General features: G+C 43.6%; 1 protein-coding gene across 2 annotated transcripts; it reads right to left on the bottom strand.

Annotated features, from left to right (window-relative positions):
- Positions 1 to 2,244: 2,244 nt before the first annotated feature.
- On the bottom strand, positions 2,245 to 15,314 carry LOC135523490 (phosphatidylinositol 4-kinase type 2-alpha-like). Of its 2 annotated transcripts, XM_064950193.1 has the most exons (9): positions 14,812 to 15,312; positions 11,634 to 11,834; positions 11,354 to 11,485; positions 8,788 to 8,941; positions 8,599 to 8,660; positions 8,334 to 8,433; positions 6,485 to 6,618; positions 6,208 to 6,267; positions 2,245 to 4,999 (listed from the first exon to the last, which is right to left on the bottom strand). In XM_064950193.1, exons 1-9 carry the CDS (start codon positions 15,133 to 15,135, stop codon positions 4,838 to 4,840), a joined length of 1,329 nt encoding a protein of 442 aa, XP_064806265.1. In that variant the 5' UTR covers positions 15,136 to 15,312; the 3' UTR covers positions 2,245 to 4,837. The 2 variants fall into 2 exon arrangements, with proteins under 2 accessions (XP_064806265.1, XP_064806266.1); XM_064950194.1 differs by lacking the exon at positions 6,208 to 6,267 and having other exon boundaries at positions 14,812 to 15,314.
- Positions 15,315 to 16,225: the final 911 nt, after the last annotated feature.

Below are 16,225 nucleotides of genomic sequence, written 5' to 3'. Positions count from 1 at the left end.
TCATTCAATCTGACAGCTGTAGTTACTGTAAAAGAGAATGTGTTCTTACTTCTCAATGACTTACCTGGTTGAAAAGACTCAAAAGAAAACTGGCAATTATGTATGGAATTTTTTACCGTGGGTAAACAGGTGACCATGAATCTGTGTCACGGCGGAGGGCCCAGCTGGGCTCCCAAGTGGCGCAGCAGTCTAAGGCACTGCTTCTCAGCGCAAGAGGCTCTATCACATCCGGCTGTGATTGGGAGTCCCATAGGGCGGTGCACAATTGGCCCAGCATCGTCCGGGTTTGGCCGGGGTAGACAGTCATTGTAAATAAGAATTTATTATTACCTGACTTGCAAAGTTCCATAAATAATATAAGTGTATACACATATATACATACACACAGTTGAAGTCAGAAGTTTACATACAGTTAAGGTTGGAGTCATTAAAACTCATTTTTCAACCACTCCACAAATTTCTTGTGAACAAACTATAGTTTGGGCAAGTCGGTTAGGACATCTACTTTGTGCATGACACAAGTAATTTTTCCAACAATTGTTTATAGATTATTTCACTGTATCACAGTTCCAGTGGGTCAGAAGTTTACATACACTAAGTAGACTGTGCCTTTAAACAGCTTGTCATGGCTTTAGAAGTTTCTGATAGACTAATTGACATCATGAGTCAATTGTTGGTGTACTGTGGATGTATTTCAAGGCTTACCTTCAAACTCAGAGCCTCTTTGCTTGACATGATGGGAATATCAAAATAAAAATCAGACCTCAAAAAAACAATTGTAGACCTCCACAAGTCTGGTATATCCTTGGGAGCCATTTCCAAACGCCTGAAGGTACCACGTTCATCTGTACAAACAATAGTACGTAAGTATAAACACCATGGGACCACGCAGCCATCATACCGCTCAGGAAGGAGACGCGTTCTGTCTCCTAGAGATGAACGCACTTTGAGCGAAAAGTGCAAATCAATCCCAGAACAGCAAAGGACCTTGTAAAGATGCTGGAGGAAACAGGTACACAAGTATCTATATCCACAGTAAAACGAGACCTATATTGACATAACCTGAAAGGCCGCTCAGCAAGGAAGAAACCACTGCTCAAAAACTGCCATAAAGCCAGACTATGGTTTGCAACTGCACATAGGGACAAAGATCATACTTTTTGGAGAAATGTTCTCTGGTCTGATGAAACAAAAATATAACTGTTTGGCCATAATGACCATTGTTATGTTTGGAGGAAAAAGGGGGACGCTTGCACGCCGAAGAACACCATCCCATACATGAAGCACGGGGGTGGCAGCATTATGTTGTGGGGGTGCTTTGATGCAGGAGGGACTGGTGCACTTCACAAAATAGATGGCATCACAAGGCAGGAAAATTAAGTGTATATATTGAAGCAACATCTCAAGACATCAGTCAGGAAGTTAAAGCTTGGTTGCAAATGGATGTTTGAAATGGACAGTGACCCCAAGCATACTTCCAAAGTTGTGGCAAAATGGCTTATGGACAAGAAAGTCAAGGTTTTGGAGTGGCCATCACAAGGCACTCATCTCAATCTTATTGAAAATTTGTGGGACAAACTGAAAAAGCGTGTGCGAGCAAGGAGGCCTACAAACCTGACTCAGTTACACCAGCTCTGTCAGTAGGAATGGGCCAAAATTCACCCAACTTATTGTGGGAAGCTTGTGGAAGGCTACCCGAAACATTTGACCAAGTTAAACAATTTAAAGGCAATGCTACCAAATACTAATAGGGTGTATGTAAACTTCTGACCCACTGGGAATGTGATAAAAGAAATAATTTATGAAATAAAATAATTCTCTCTACTATTATTCTGACATTTCACATTCTTTAAATAAAGTGATGATCCTAACTGACCTAAAACAGGTAAGAAGGAGAGATTTAGAAGAAAGTCAACACTTAGACGTTCTAGGTAGAGCTGCCGTTTCCCCCTTTTGCACACACAGGCTCTCAGTAGAGCTGCCGTTTCCCCCTTTTGCACACACAGGCTCTCAGTAGAGCTTGTGTCGCATGGCATTTTAGACCGGTTTCTACTCAGAAACCAACGGTATCAGAAGCCAGCGAGCTCAGCTGCACAGTCATACTGTTTTAACCATGGTCTCTTTCACACACACACACCAATTTCGCTATACCCATCTATATACACACACACACACATTTCACTATACATGAAAAACACCACAAAAAGCTAAACACGATCATATGAAACAATCTTCAGTAAAAAAAACAAATCTAACTAATCCTTGGTTCTCTATAAAACTTTATGTCGTGTTAAAATGAGACATCAGAGAATAACAGAATTATCCTGTGGCTCGCCCGCCAGTGTCCACGACTGAACTGTGGAATGACATAAACCAGCAGACCGGAAGGTACCGCTAAATCATCTGGTGTTTACCTGGAAATAGTAGGCTAAGAGGAAGTCAATACATAATAATGACCTGATTTTATTTGATCAACATTCCTTTGAAATAAATCAACCAACTCTGGCTCCCAATTCTCCGCCCTCTCTAGAAGTCAGCAATTGGACACTCCCAGTCATGGATTTAAAAACATGTGACTGGTGTAAGCATGGGCTGGATTGAGTTGCCACGATTGCTAAATCCATGTTGGAAAAGTGTGCAAGGGCTCGCTTTGGGAGAAGGGTAGAAAATCAGGATGCAATCTAAGAGACAAGAAAAGTACAAGAAACCTTGATAATGGAATAGTACAATTCTTTATGCATTTCATTCTTTACATACAGTACAAATCGTATCAGTGGAGGCTGCGAAGGGGAGGACAGCTCATAATGGCTGGAACAGAGTAAATGAAATGGCAAACGCATGGAAACCATTCCACCCATTCCACTCCATCCATTACCACAAGCCCCTCCCATTCCACTCCATCCATTACCACAAGCCCCTCCCATTCCACTCCATCCATTACCACAAGCCCCTCCCATTCCACTCCATCCATTACCACAAGCCCCTCCCATTCCACTCCATCCATTACCACAAGCCCCTCCCATTCCATCCATTACCACAAGCCCCTCCCATTCCACTCCATCCATTACCACAAGCCCCTCCCATTCAACTCCATCCATTACCACAAGCCCCTCCCCAATTAAGGTGCCACCAACCTCCTGTGATTTGTCAACACAATATATCTGTAGGACAGTTGTTACTACAGCAGGAAATGTACATTTAAATAAACGATATGTGAGGAAACAGGCAATGTGCGTTTCTGAGACAGTACATTGCAGTCATCCCATAGGTGGCGCCACAGGGCTGCCATCACATGCAGATGCGCATAACACAACAGGCGCTGTTACCTGGTTTATGTTCAGTAGGCAAGAAATGGACAAAAGGTGTCCAAAAAGGAGTGAAATCAGAGGGTACCACCTGGCCTTGTCCAATAAGACATGCTTATTTTTGTTCTGTTGCAAAACATTTTCCCACGGTTTGCCCTAATGAACATGACCCAGTACAAACTTCAATCCCAGTATGAGTAGTTAGTACCACCTGTAACGTGGCCCTTCTGTCATAGCCTGGTTAACCCATATTTAACACTGCACTCATGAAGTGAAACAATGGTGAGCGCTGCGTTCATTCTGGTTTAACCAGGCTACTTCAGTCAGGCTCCGTGGAGGTTGCCGAGGGGAGGACAGCTCATAATAATGGCTGGAATGGAGTGAATGGAATGGCATCAAACACATGGAAACATTTTATTTAATGTATTTGATACCATTCTGCTCCGGCCATTACCACCAGCCCGTCCTCCCCAATTAAGGTGCCACCAACCTCCTGGGGTCAGGCTCTTCTGGGTCAAAGGAAGACACTCATTCAAATAAGGCCCAAATGCTGAATGTCTGACCACAGCATACATGCATACATACCACCATAGGATTGCAAAATTACAGTAACGTTCACAACATTCCTAGGTTTTCTGGTTGGAAAATTCCTGGAATCAGAAGGGTAAAAGCAGGAAATTTTCCCACCAGGATTTCTGAAAAACTGAGGAACTTTGAGAAAGTTACTGTAATGTTGCAACCCTAACAGACCATAAAGATTATAGCTACGAATATCAGGACACTTGACTTCTCTGCTTGCTAGCTACAGGCCATACTGTTCATGGTAGTCATGCTTCAGAGGCCACAAGAGATGCTAGAAGGCTGTAACTTGGTAAGGAAAGTGACCAGTTGGGGCTGACATGTTTAATGTAAAAAGATATTCTGTGGACTTGAATTTTGATTGGACTACCATATGTTGACATTTTGTAATGAAAAAAAGACTTAGCATTCTCCTTCAGTGACTGGTTACAATAAATACAACCATCAATTGGCAATGGGAACCTAACCTCTGCCACAGTGGGAGTCTTTCACAGTTTTGGGTCTTTATAATCATCTCTTTCAGCCGACTACCAGTGCAGGGCTACCCAACTGTCTTAACATACCATTCTTTACCCCTTTATATTTATTTGAAAAGATAATTTGTAAGATACATTAGTTCTGAATGTTGACACTACTTCCTCTCTCTTATGTCTGTAGTTACAGCACAACTCTCAGATATGTTTCTACCTTCCCCGGAACCCATCAGACTTCGTATTGGTTATGAGCAGGGAAGAGCTTGATTGGCTGATGAAACTGAAGTAAGGCAGAGGTTTTTGAACGGTGTTCTTCTTCCTCCTCTCCAGTCTCTCAATCTGGTCCATTCTTCCTCCCTACTCTTCTCTCTTCATTTGTCTCGCTTCTCACTATCCTCTCTTTCTGCTCCAGTGCTATACAGTCTTCCTCCATCTCAAGTCTCTCCCCCTCTTACCTCCTCTTCTACTTGGCCTCCTCCTCTACCACCAGGTGAAGAAGGGTTTCCTGCTCTGGAAGCTCTGTGTGTAGGACTCACTGTTGGCTCTCTGTGGTGCTCTGGCTGTCTCCACTATGACTGGGGGCATCTGGACCAGTTGTAGGGGGGTCTTACGCTCCTTCAGGGCCTGGCTCAGGTTCAAAATCTGGTGGTAGACATACAGATCTTCAGCACAGGTTTACACAAACAGATGGAAGCCCACCACACACACACACACACACATAAGATCTGGTGACAGAAACACAGCTTCAGCATCACACACATACACTTAGTGGAACAGGAAAAACGTCAGTACAGAGAACGGCTCAGACACGAGACGTGTGTGGCAGAGTCTACAGACAATCACGGACTACAGAAGGATAACCAGCCACGTCGCGGACACCGACGTCTTGCTCCCGGACAAGCTAAACACTTTCTTTGCCCACTTTGAGGATAACACAGTGCCACCGACGCGGCTCACTCCCAAGGACTGTGGGCTCTGCTTCTCCATGGCCGACATGAGTAATACCCAAGTGTGTTAATTAACACTCATAAGGCTATCGGCCCAGACGGCATCCCTAGCCACATCCTCAGAGCATGTGTAGACCAGCTGTGTGGAGTGTTTATGGACATATTCAATCTCTCCCTGTCCCAGTCTGCTGTCCCCACTTGCTTCAAGATGTCCACCATTGTTCCTGTACCCAAGAAAGTTAAGGTAACTGAACTAAATGACTATTGCCCCGTAGCACTCACTTCTGTCATCATGAAGTGCTTTGAGAGGCTATTTAAGGATCATATCACATCTACCTGATACCCTAGACCCACTGTAATTTGCATACCGCCCCAATAGATCCACAGACGATGCAATCACCATCGCACTACCTTATCCCATCTGGACAAGAGGAATACCTATGTAAGAATGTTGTTCACTGACTATAGCGCTGCCTTCAACACCATAGTGATCTCAAGACCATCAGACTGTTAAATAGCCATCACTAGCCGGCTACCATCCGGTTTTCTCAACCCTGCACCCTAGAGGCTGCTGCCCGATGTACATAGACATGGAACACTAGTCACTTTACACAATGTTTTCCTCATTTCATATGTATGTTGTATTTTAGTCAATGCCACTCAGACATTGCTCATCCTAATATTTATATATATCCTAATTCCATTCTTTTACTTTTAGGATGTGTGTATTGTTGTGTAATGTTAGATATTACTGCACTGTTGGAGCCAGGAACACAAGCATTTCGCTACACCCACAATAACATCTGCTAAATATGTGTATGTGACCAACACGATTCGAGTAGGAGGACAATGAGAAATACTGACACTGTTCAGATGTCCAGGTATTCCCCCCCCCCACCTCACCTGTCCTCTCATCACAGCTATCTGTTTGTGGAACTGTACTCTGTCAAAGCCTGGATCCTTCTGTAGAGAACACAGGACAAGATGTCACTATAATAACTCTGGCATGATTCAAGAAGTGTTGTGAGGGTGACCGAATGGAGTAGAATAGAACTTTGTTGCTACGTCAAGTGACATCAAGGCCATGAAAACCTTGGTCCCAGGTAAGTTTGTGCTGTCCATAAGAGTTGGCAGAAATACAAACAGATCTGGGGCCAGGCAAATTAAACCCCCTGCTAACCTTAAAGAGTTGGTAGAGGTCTTCCTCCAGGTCTTTGATGAAGGTGGGGTCGGTCAGTTTTGGCAGAACCAAGTCCATAATCTGCTCAGAGAAAGGAACCCTAGCCTGAGATAACCACGCCCAGTAGAATGGATCTACAGAGAGGAGGAATGAAGTAGTGTGGGTTCCTCTCATACAGTTGAAGTCGGAAGTTTACATACACCTTAGCCAAATGCATTTTTTTTTTTTTTACAATTCTTGACATTTATTCCTAGTACAAATTCCCTGTTTTAGGTCAGTTTGGATCACCACTTTATTTTAAGAACGTGAAATGTCAGAATAATAGTCGAGAGAATTATTTATATCAGCTTTTATTTCGTTCATCACATACCCAGTGGGTCAGAAGTTTACATGATACTAAAGACTTAGAGTGTGTCGCCTTTAAATTGTTTAACTTGGGTCAAGCATTTCGTGTAGCCTTCCACAAGCTTCCCACAATAAATTGGGTGAATTTTGGACTATTCCCCCTGACAGCGCTGGTGTAACTCAGTCAGGAATGTAGGCCTCCTTGCTTGCACACGCTTTTTCAGTTCTGACCTCAAACCCATAGAACATTTGTGGGCAGGAGTTTGTGATACCACTCCAATACCTTGACTTTGCTGTCCTTAAGCCATTTTGCCACAACTTTGGAAGTATGTTTGGGGTCATTGTCCATCTGGAAGACCCATGTGCGCCCAAGCTTTAACCTGACTGATGTCTTGAGATGATGTGGAAATATTTCCACATCATTTTCCTACATCATGATGCCATCTATTTTGTGAAGTGCACCAGTCCCTCCTGCAGCAAAGCACCGCCACAACATGATGTTGCCACCCCCATGCTTCACAGTTGGGATGGTGTTCTTTGGCTTGCAAGCCTCCCCTTTTTCCTCCAAACATAACAATGGTCATTACGGCCAAACAGTTCCATTTTTGTTTCATCAGACCAGAGAACATTTCTCCAAAAAGTCTGATCTTTGTCCCTATGTGCAGTTGCAAACCGTAGTCTGGCTTTTTAATGGTGGTTTTGGAGCAGTGGCTTCTTCTTTGCCGAGCGGCCTTTCAGGTTATGTCGATATAGGACTTGTTTTACTGTGAATATAGATACTTTTGTACCTGTTTCCTCCAGCATCTTCACAAGGTCCTTTGCTGTTGTTCTGGGATTGATTTGCACTTTTTGCACCAAAGTATGTTCATCTCTAAGAGACAGAACGAGTCTCCTTCCTGAGCGGTATGACGGCTACGTGGTCCCATGGTGTTTATACTTGCGTACTGTTGTTTGTACAGATGAACGTGGTACCTTCAGGCGTTTGGAAATTGCTCCCAAGGATGAACCAGACTTGTGGAGGTCTACAATTTTTTTCTGAGGTCTTGGCTGATTTCTTTTGATTTTGCCATGATGTCAAGCAAAGAGGCACTGAAGGTAGGCCTTGAAGGTAGGCCTTGAAATACATCCACATGTTCACCTCCAATTGACTCAAATGTTGTCAATTAGCCTATCAGAAGCTTCTAAAGCCATGATATCATTTTCTGGAATTTTCCAAGCCGTTTAAATGCACAGTCAACTTAGTGTATATAAACTTCTGACCCACTGAAATTGTGATACAGTGAATTATAAGTAAAATAATCTGTCTGTAAACAATTGTTGGAAGAATTACTTGTGTCATGCACAAAGTAGATGTCCTAACCAACTTGCCAAAACTATAGTTTGTTAACAAGACATTTGTGGAGTGGTTGAAAAACAAGTTTTAACAACTCCAACCTTAGTGAATGTAAACTTCTGACTTTAACACACATATACACACACATGTATGTGTGTGAGAGACACTCACAGGCTCTCCAGGAGTCAGGGTGTTTGATTGGGAAGGCAAGACCATTGTCTATGGCTGCCAGTCTGATAATAGGCTCTTTTACCACCACCCAGTCTGTCTCCTACACACACACACACACACACACACACACACACACACACACAGGGAGAGAGCGACAATAAGAATGTTACAATCCAGTTTCACACTTTCTTTAACAACTCCATTTAAAACTAATGCTACAAGTCAAAATCTTACGTTTAAAATTGTATTTTGTAAGTATACTCACCCGGTTCCTTTCTATGTCCATTGGACAGTCGTATTTTAACAGCCAGTTGTCATTCCCCCGATCTGCAAGCATCAACACGGCATCAAGCTACATTGCATCTAATTCAGCTATTCATCCTCCCTTCCACACACACCGGTGCTCCTGACGATGAAATACAGAACCACTAGTTTCTCGGTTTCTTGCACACACCTGTGTTCCTAATTATATAGTCGAGGACCACCAGTCTCTCGAACTGAAGCTGCAGCTGCCGATTGGTGTTCTCTGGAAGAGGCTCTGCCTCAAACCGCTTTAGCCAATAGTCTGCGTCTTTGTAGCCCTCCACAAACAACTGGAATGATCCCACCTGTGCCATGGAGGAAAATGGATTATTATAAGACAAAGGCTCATACAGGAAGTTATTATACCTGCAGGCTTTAAAAAGAGACAATCTGCAGTAGCTACATCCATTTTTGGACTTATAAAGGAATGATACCCATTGATTCTTGAAGAATATAACTTAGAGTGCCTTGCAAAATTATTCATCCCCTTGGCATTTTTCCTATTTTGTTGTATTACAGCCTGTAATTTAAATTGATTTTTATTTGTATTTCATGTAATGGACATACAATATAGTCCAAATTGGTGAAGTGACATGAAAAAAAAATATATTGTTTCAACAAATTCTAAAAAATCTAAAACTGAAAAGTGGTGCCTGCATATGTATTCACCCCCTTTGCTATGAAGCCCCTAAATAAGATCTGGTGCAACCAATTACCTTCAGAAGTCACATAATTAGTTAAATAAAGTCCACCTGTGTGCAATCTAAGTGTCACATGATCTCAGTATATATAAACCTGTTCTGAAAAGCCCCAGAGTCTGCAACACCACTAAGCAAGCGGCACCATGAAGACCAAGGGGCTCTCCAAACAGGTCAGGGACAAAGTTGTGGAGAAGTACAGATCAATGTTGAGGTTATAAAAAAATATCTGAAACTTTGAACATCTCACAGGGCACCAATAAATACATTATTCAAAATGGAAAGAATATGGCACCACAACAAATCTGCCAAGGGAGGACCGCCCACCAAAACTCATGGACCAGGCAAGAGGGCATTAATCAGAGAGGCATAAAAGAGACCAAAGATGACCCTGAAGGAGCTGCAAAGCTCCACAGAGGAGATTGGATTATCTGTCCATAGGATCACTTTAAGCCGTACACTCCACAGAGCTGGCTCGAAAAAAAGTAATTGCTTCAAAAAAATAAGCAAACATGTTTGGTGTTTGCCAAAAGGCATGTGGGAGACTCCCCTAACATATGGAAGAAGGTACTCTGGTCAGATGAGACTAAAATGTAGCTTTTTCGCAATCAGGGAAAACGCTGTCTGGCACAAACCCACCACCTCTCATCACCCTGAGAACACCATCCCATGGTGGTGGCCGCATCTTGCTGTGGGGATGTTTTTCCATCGGCAGGGGCTGGGAAACTGGTCAGAATTTAAGGAATGATGGATGTCGCTAAATACAGGGACATTCTTGAGGGAAACCTATTTCAGTCTTCTAGAGATTTGAGACTGGTGATGGAGGTTCACCTTCCAGCAGGAAAATGACCCTAAGCATACTGCTAAAGCAACAGTCAAGTGGTTTAAGAAGAAAAGTTTAAATGTCTTGGAATGGCCTAGTCAAAGCCCAGACCTGAATCCAATTGAGAATATGTGGTATGACATAAAGATTGTTGTACACCAGCAGAACCCATTCAACTTGAAGGAGATGGGGCAGTTTTGTAAGAATGGGCAAAAATCCCAGTGGCTAGATGTGCCAATCTTATAGGGACATACCCCGAGAGACTTGCAGCTGTAATTGCTGCAAAAGGTGGCTCTACAAAGTATTGATTTTGGGGGGGGGGGGGGGGGGGTGAATAGTTATGCACGGTCAAGTTCTGTTTTTTGTCTTATTTCTTGTTTGTTTCACAATAAAACATATTTTACATCTTCAAAGTGGTAGGCATGTTGTGTAAATCAAATGATACAAACTCCCCCCAAATAAATTCATTGCAGGTTTGTAAAGCAACAAAATAGTATTCACACTCCTTGGCATTTTTTTCCTATCACAAGCCACTGTATGAATGCCTCATGAGCTTAGTTCAACTGTTGTACCCCATCAGAACCCAAAATTTAAGCTTGTTTTACCCCAATGTTTGTCAACATTGTAAATGTTAACCTCAACATGCTTACAACTACAATGTTCATATCTTAGATGGTCAGTCTTTACATCAATAGCTCTGATGATGCATTTTAGTGGTTACATTTAGTCAGGCCTGATCTCTCAGCTTTTTACTAAAACTGAGGCGGGGTACCAGCTTTGTTATTGTTTCAATTGTAAGTTTCCCCTTTAAGGGTTACCATATTATTTACTTTAGGGCAGTGTTCTTCAACTGTAGTCCTGGGGATTGCAGGCTTTCGTTCTAACCCAGCACTAACATACCTGATTCAACTCAACTGCTCCTCAAGCCCTTGATTGGTTGAATTAGTCAACAACGCTACATGTGGCATGTATGACCCATTAAGTGTTGGCTAAAGCAGAAACAGAAGCACCATAACAGCGTTGTGTTCACTGTTGCAAAACATTTCTAAACGTTGTACAAAATGTGTGTTTCTTATTGGACAAGTTCAGACAATGCCTCACTGTTTCAAGCTGTTTTAGATTGCTTCCTCCCATTTCATGCCGAATGAACACTGCCCAGTTGTAGGTTCTGAACCCCAGGCAGCAGCTGAACCTACCTTAGGAGGGAGGCCTATTCTGTTGAAGCGCTGTCCAACTTTGGGAACTTTCTCCAGAGCTAGCCTCTTTCCCCGAGACTTGACTCTGTCTATAGCATTGTAGTTAAACGTATCACTGGCCAGGTACACCACCTAAAGAGAGAGAGAGAGAGAGATAGTGATGAATGGGAGAGGGGGAGAGAAATAATTTATTGTCCATATCCTATGTGTGTGTGTGTGTGTGTATGACTGACTGCGTATGAGTGTGAATGCATGCATTCCTGCCTGTAACCCCCCCTACCTTGGTCTGGGGCACGATATTGAGCTGTAGTTTCTGGTCCACCAGACTGGCCCCGGCCTCAGACAAATGGCCCTGGTTCAGGACCAGACAGTCCCGTCCGAAGCAACAGGGACAACACAGCTTCTGGAGCCACTTGGTCCACTTTGGGTTCAGCTGACCATACGGCTCCTCGTTCTTAGGCTTGAACACACCGATTACGTTCTAGAGACAGATGGACAGACTGGGGATTATTATTAGGACTCTTGTTACACTCTACTAATATTCTTTACCCATAGTAAGAGACAGAGTGGTAATGTCAGAGGAAGTGACATAACACAAACGTTGCCAATCAAAGAGGGTGATTCATGGTGCAGCAGAACCTGCAGAATGGGGCTAACAAGCTGGAATTGGAATAGTTTTGCAGGCCATTAAAGTCAATCGGATTAACTTGAGTTTCCTCACATGATCGACTGTGGAGGGAGCCACACAGGAGGTTAAGCACAGAGACTGAGGCTAGCTTTGTAGTCTAAGGGCACGTTCCAGGTCATCTTTAATGCAGTCTCACTGACTGTACCAGAAGATCATATCTCACAACACCTGGAGAAGTGTTTAACTTCTCTGGAACCACTGATGTGCCTTAGCTCACAGAACAGGACCGCTGAGTGCTGAAGTGCGTAGCACAGAGGTATTGTTTGTCCTCGGTTGCAACACTCACTACAGAGTTCCAAACTGGCTCTGGAAGCAACATCAGCACAAGAATTGTTCATCTGGAGCTTCATCAAATGGGTTTCCATGGCCGAGCAGCCGCACACAAGCATAAGTTCACCAAGCGCAATACCAAGCGTCGGCTGGAGTGGTGTAAAGCTCGCTGTCATTGGACTCTGGAGCAGTGGAAATGTGTTGGCTGAATCATGTGATGAAGTGATGAGTCCTGCTTCACCATCTGGAAGTCCGACAAACAAATCTGGGTTTGGCAGAGGCCAGGAGAACGCTACCTGTCCAAAAGCATAGTGCCGACTGTTTAGTTTGGAGGAGGAGGAATAATGGTCTGGGCTAGGCCCCTTAGTTCCAGTGAAGGGAGATCTTAACTCTACAGCATACAATGACATTTTAGACTATTCTGTGCTTCCAACTTTGAGGCAACAGTTTGGGGGAAGGCCCTTTCCTGTTTCAGCATGACAATGCCCCTGTGCACAAAGTGAGGTTCATAAAGAGATGGTTTGTCGAGATCGGTGTGGAATAACTTGACTGGCCTGCACAGAGCCCAGACCTGAATGGGAGCAAGTCCAGGGCCAGTAACCGAAAGGTTGTTAGATCAAATCCCAGAGCTGACAAGGTAAACATTTGTCATTCTGCCCCTGAACAAGGCAGTTAACCCACTGTTCCTAGGCCGTCATTGTAAATAAGAATGTGTTCTTAACGGACTTGCCTAGTTAAATAAAAAGGTTACATTTATAATAATTAATGGCCATGATTTTGGAATTAGATGTTTGACAAGCAGGTGTCCACATAGTTTTGGTCATGTAGTGCATGTGCCATGAGTGGGATCTGAACCCTGGTCTCCCGCTTTTTTAAACGCCCTTTGTTTCCAAGTAAGCCTTATAACTCAGTCTTATGCAGCAACACCAGCACATGATTTTGCTTCCACTGTCTGTCTGCTCTGGCAACCTGCTGTTGCTGATTCTAGCTCTCACAGTGTAGTGATGTCATCATGTTCTGTATTGACTTCCACCAGCATCTCTCTGCAGTGTTGCTTTTTGGGTGATGCGTAAATTGCTCACCTCAACTGTCACATGGTGGTTTCTAGCCATAGTAGACCTTGCTGTATAGTAGATACGGATGTAGTTCAACCATGCCAGGCTGGGGCTGTGACCTGGATGTCGGCCAGGGATCTGAACCCTGGTCTATTGGTCAAAACCAACGTCTTAACCTTTAGACCAAGAGAACATTCCCTCTTGGGCAAAGGCTGACAAAGCTTGGTAAAGTCACTAGCAGGGTGGACTGCCTCATGAAATTGTGAGTCCAACTCACCTCCGCCACATATACACGGTACGACAACAGTAAAGATGCCCTGGAACGCAGCCTATGCAACCCTGTAAGTTTATATCTGTTGCGTTTAATAGCCACTGGTCCATAGGAGAGGAACAGAGGTGTTGAATTGAAAGGAGAGGGAGAGAGGCAGGCTAGGGAACGGAAATGGAGTATCCATTTTCTTCAGAGAGTGTGAGGATTCTGATTACTCGGCCTACCTCTGGAGAGAAAATGGAGAGCTCTGCCTTTATCCATTCAGATTGCTAGCACATGACTTCTCCTAAGCTACAACATATTCACACAGACAGCAGCCTGCACAGTACACATTGAGTAAATTGATTTACTATGGGTTTAAAAAAAAGAAAATAAAAAAAAACGCTCCTCGACTGGTCCACGGCAGATCACATTAACGAACTGATAGTGACAGCTAATCTTTGAAAGATTGGGCCTGTGTACCACACTGTTTTTAATAGAAGTTGCCCCAAGGCATGTCTAGGATCTTACAGTGTCCTTATCCTTAGATCGAGGTCTGGGGGCAACTTCTTTCTATTTCATGCATCACACCAACGCGTCACTCCACCGTGGGGCTGGCAGCCCACAGAGGTTTTTCCCACCCTGACTGCCACTGTGCCATGTGATGATGCCAGGTCACAGCCCCAGCCTGGCATGGTCAAACTACATCCCGTATCTACTATACAACAAGGTCTACTATGGCTAAAAACCACCATGTGTAAATTGCTCACCTCAACTGTCACATCACCCAAAAAGCAACACTGCAGAGAGATGCTGGTGGAAGTCAATACAGAACATGATGACATAACTACACTGTGAGAGTTAGAATCAGCAACAGCAGGTTGCCAGAGCAGACAGACAGTGGAAGCAAAATCATGTGCTGGTGTTGCTGCATAAGACTGAGTTATAAGGCTTACTTGGAAACAAAGGGCGTTTAAAAAAAATGACAGATTGCATCCTCTCCTCATCAGTCTCCATGTCTGCCTGTCAGTCAGTGTGTACATTTCTCTCTCGAAAGACTAGCAGTCCTAGCTAGAAGAAGCTAGTCTGTTTTAAAGTTACAGATGACATGTAAAATTAAAAAGTCAAAGTCAAAATTGTTTATATAAATGGTCATTTAAACAGCTAGTTGCGGGACGAAGGTCGTCCGTCTCACCCCTTGAGAGTCTTTCACGAAGTAACTACCACTAGATCCTTGGCAGATGATCTCTGGAAAGATCTCTTCTTCTATGGCTTGTTCTGCTTTCCTCACGATCTCCCGAAAATCTGGGTCGTCTGGAAACTCATTCCTGTGTGGATCCCGCGGAGAGTTCCCTCTGTCCCTGACCAAAAGCGGCTGTCTCTCCCGGCTGCGTCCAGGGCTCCCAGCCGACACTCGCACCACAGAACCCGGAGTTATTGGACTGGTGGCTTCTCTCTGGCAGTTGTTGGAGTCTATGGAGTGCTGGAGAGGAGAGACGAGGGGGCTCGTTTCTTCCATTTCAGCGTGGGATTTCGGGTATTACAGCGGCCAGTAAATGGACGGACAGGAGCCAGGGAATCAGACGAGGTGTTGTTTCGATGCTGTTGATTCCAAGCTTTCAAACAAAACATGACTGTCATCCTCTGCATAAAGACCCACCCACTCGGAATAGAGACTTGCAATTGGCGTTTCCTCTGCCCAGCCTCCTCGTGGTACCGCCCCGTTTCTGAGGGAACGCTTGTTGTGTAGTGAAATCGGTGAAATAAAATATGCTTAACGTAACCGATGATTCTCATCGATATTCTGATCACCCCACTGATCAAATGAATGTGGTAAATCAGGCAAAATTGGGCGCTGGTAGTTCAAATTACGTCTCAAGTGTTCTATCATAACATTTACGATTCTTCATCACTTTCAGTCAAATTCAGTGGTTGCATTCGATTCCACTGAAATGCGGTAGTAGTCACTTTGTAGTAGAGCAACCTGGTCTCAGAGCATTTCATATTATTCTGTATGTAAATCCGGGAGAGTAAATTTATTATGGTATATAATCATTTGTGGATGTCCATCACCCATTTGGTATGATGTTACAAAAAGGCACTTGCGCATATGAGATATCTTTGTTGCAGGTGCATGGTAGCAGTTAAATAGGATGAGAAAAAAGCAGAAACCTGCACACTGCTCTTGCTAGTATCACTGAGCTTTATTCAATTTACATAACTGTAAACTACCATTTCTATAGTAATTTCTATAAGTTTGTAACCAGCTATTATAAACTGGTTACCAACCTAATTAGAGCAGTGAAAATAAATGTTTTGTCATACCTATGGTATAAATTGGTAACCAGTTTATGATAGCAATAAAGCACCTCGGGGGGTTCGAATAATCTCGGCCGGGCGCCCGTAAAAGCGTGTTTTGCATTCGATTTGGAATCGGGCTGCCCCCCGGGCATAAACTAGGTGCCCCGGTTCAAAACAAAAATGACGCAATTAATCATGTGTCGTTGGCTAATTAGTAGAGTTCTGTGTTTTCAATAAAAAGTTATTTGCTTTTGATAAAAATGCTTTACCTGCCGTCACAATGAAAAATAGAAAATTAGAACATTTAT

Source organism: Oncorhynchus masou, chromosome 31, assembly GCF_036934945.1.
Source record: "Oncorhynchus masou masou isolate Uvic2021 chromosome 31, UVic_Omas_1.1, whole genome shotgun sequence".
Lineage (NCBI taxonomy): Eukaryota > Metazoa > Chordata > Actinopteri > Salmoniformes > Salmonidae > Oncorhynchus > Oncorhynchus masou.
This window is presented reverse-complemented; position numbering and strand designations above follow the sequence as displayed.

Bases quoted from the DNA above. Each gene is read 5' to 3' on its own strand.
- LOC135523490 (XM_064950193.1), bottom strand. From the start codon at position 15,135: ATGGAAGAAACGAGCCCCCTCGTCTCTCCTCTCCAGCACTCCATAGAC. The intron at 11,835-14,811 runs GTGAGACGGACG...ATCTGTCTCTAG, and splicing joins TCGTGAAAGACTCTCAAGGG to AACGTAATCGGTGTGTTCAA. The intron at 8,434-8,598 runs GTGAGTATACTT...GTGTGTGTGTAG, and splicing joins TGGACATAGAAAGGAACCGG to GAGACAGACTGGGTGGTGGT.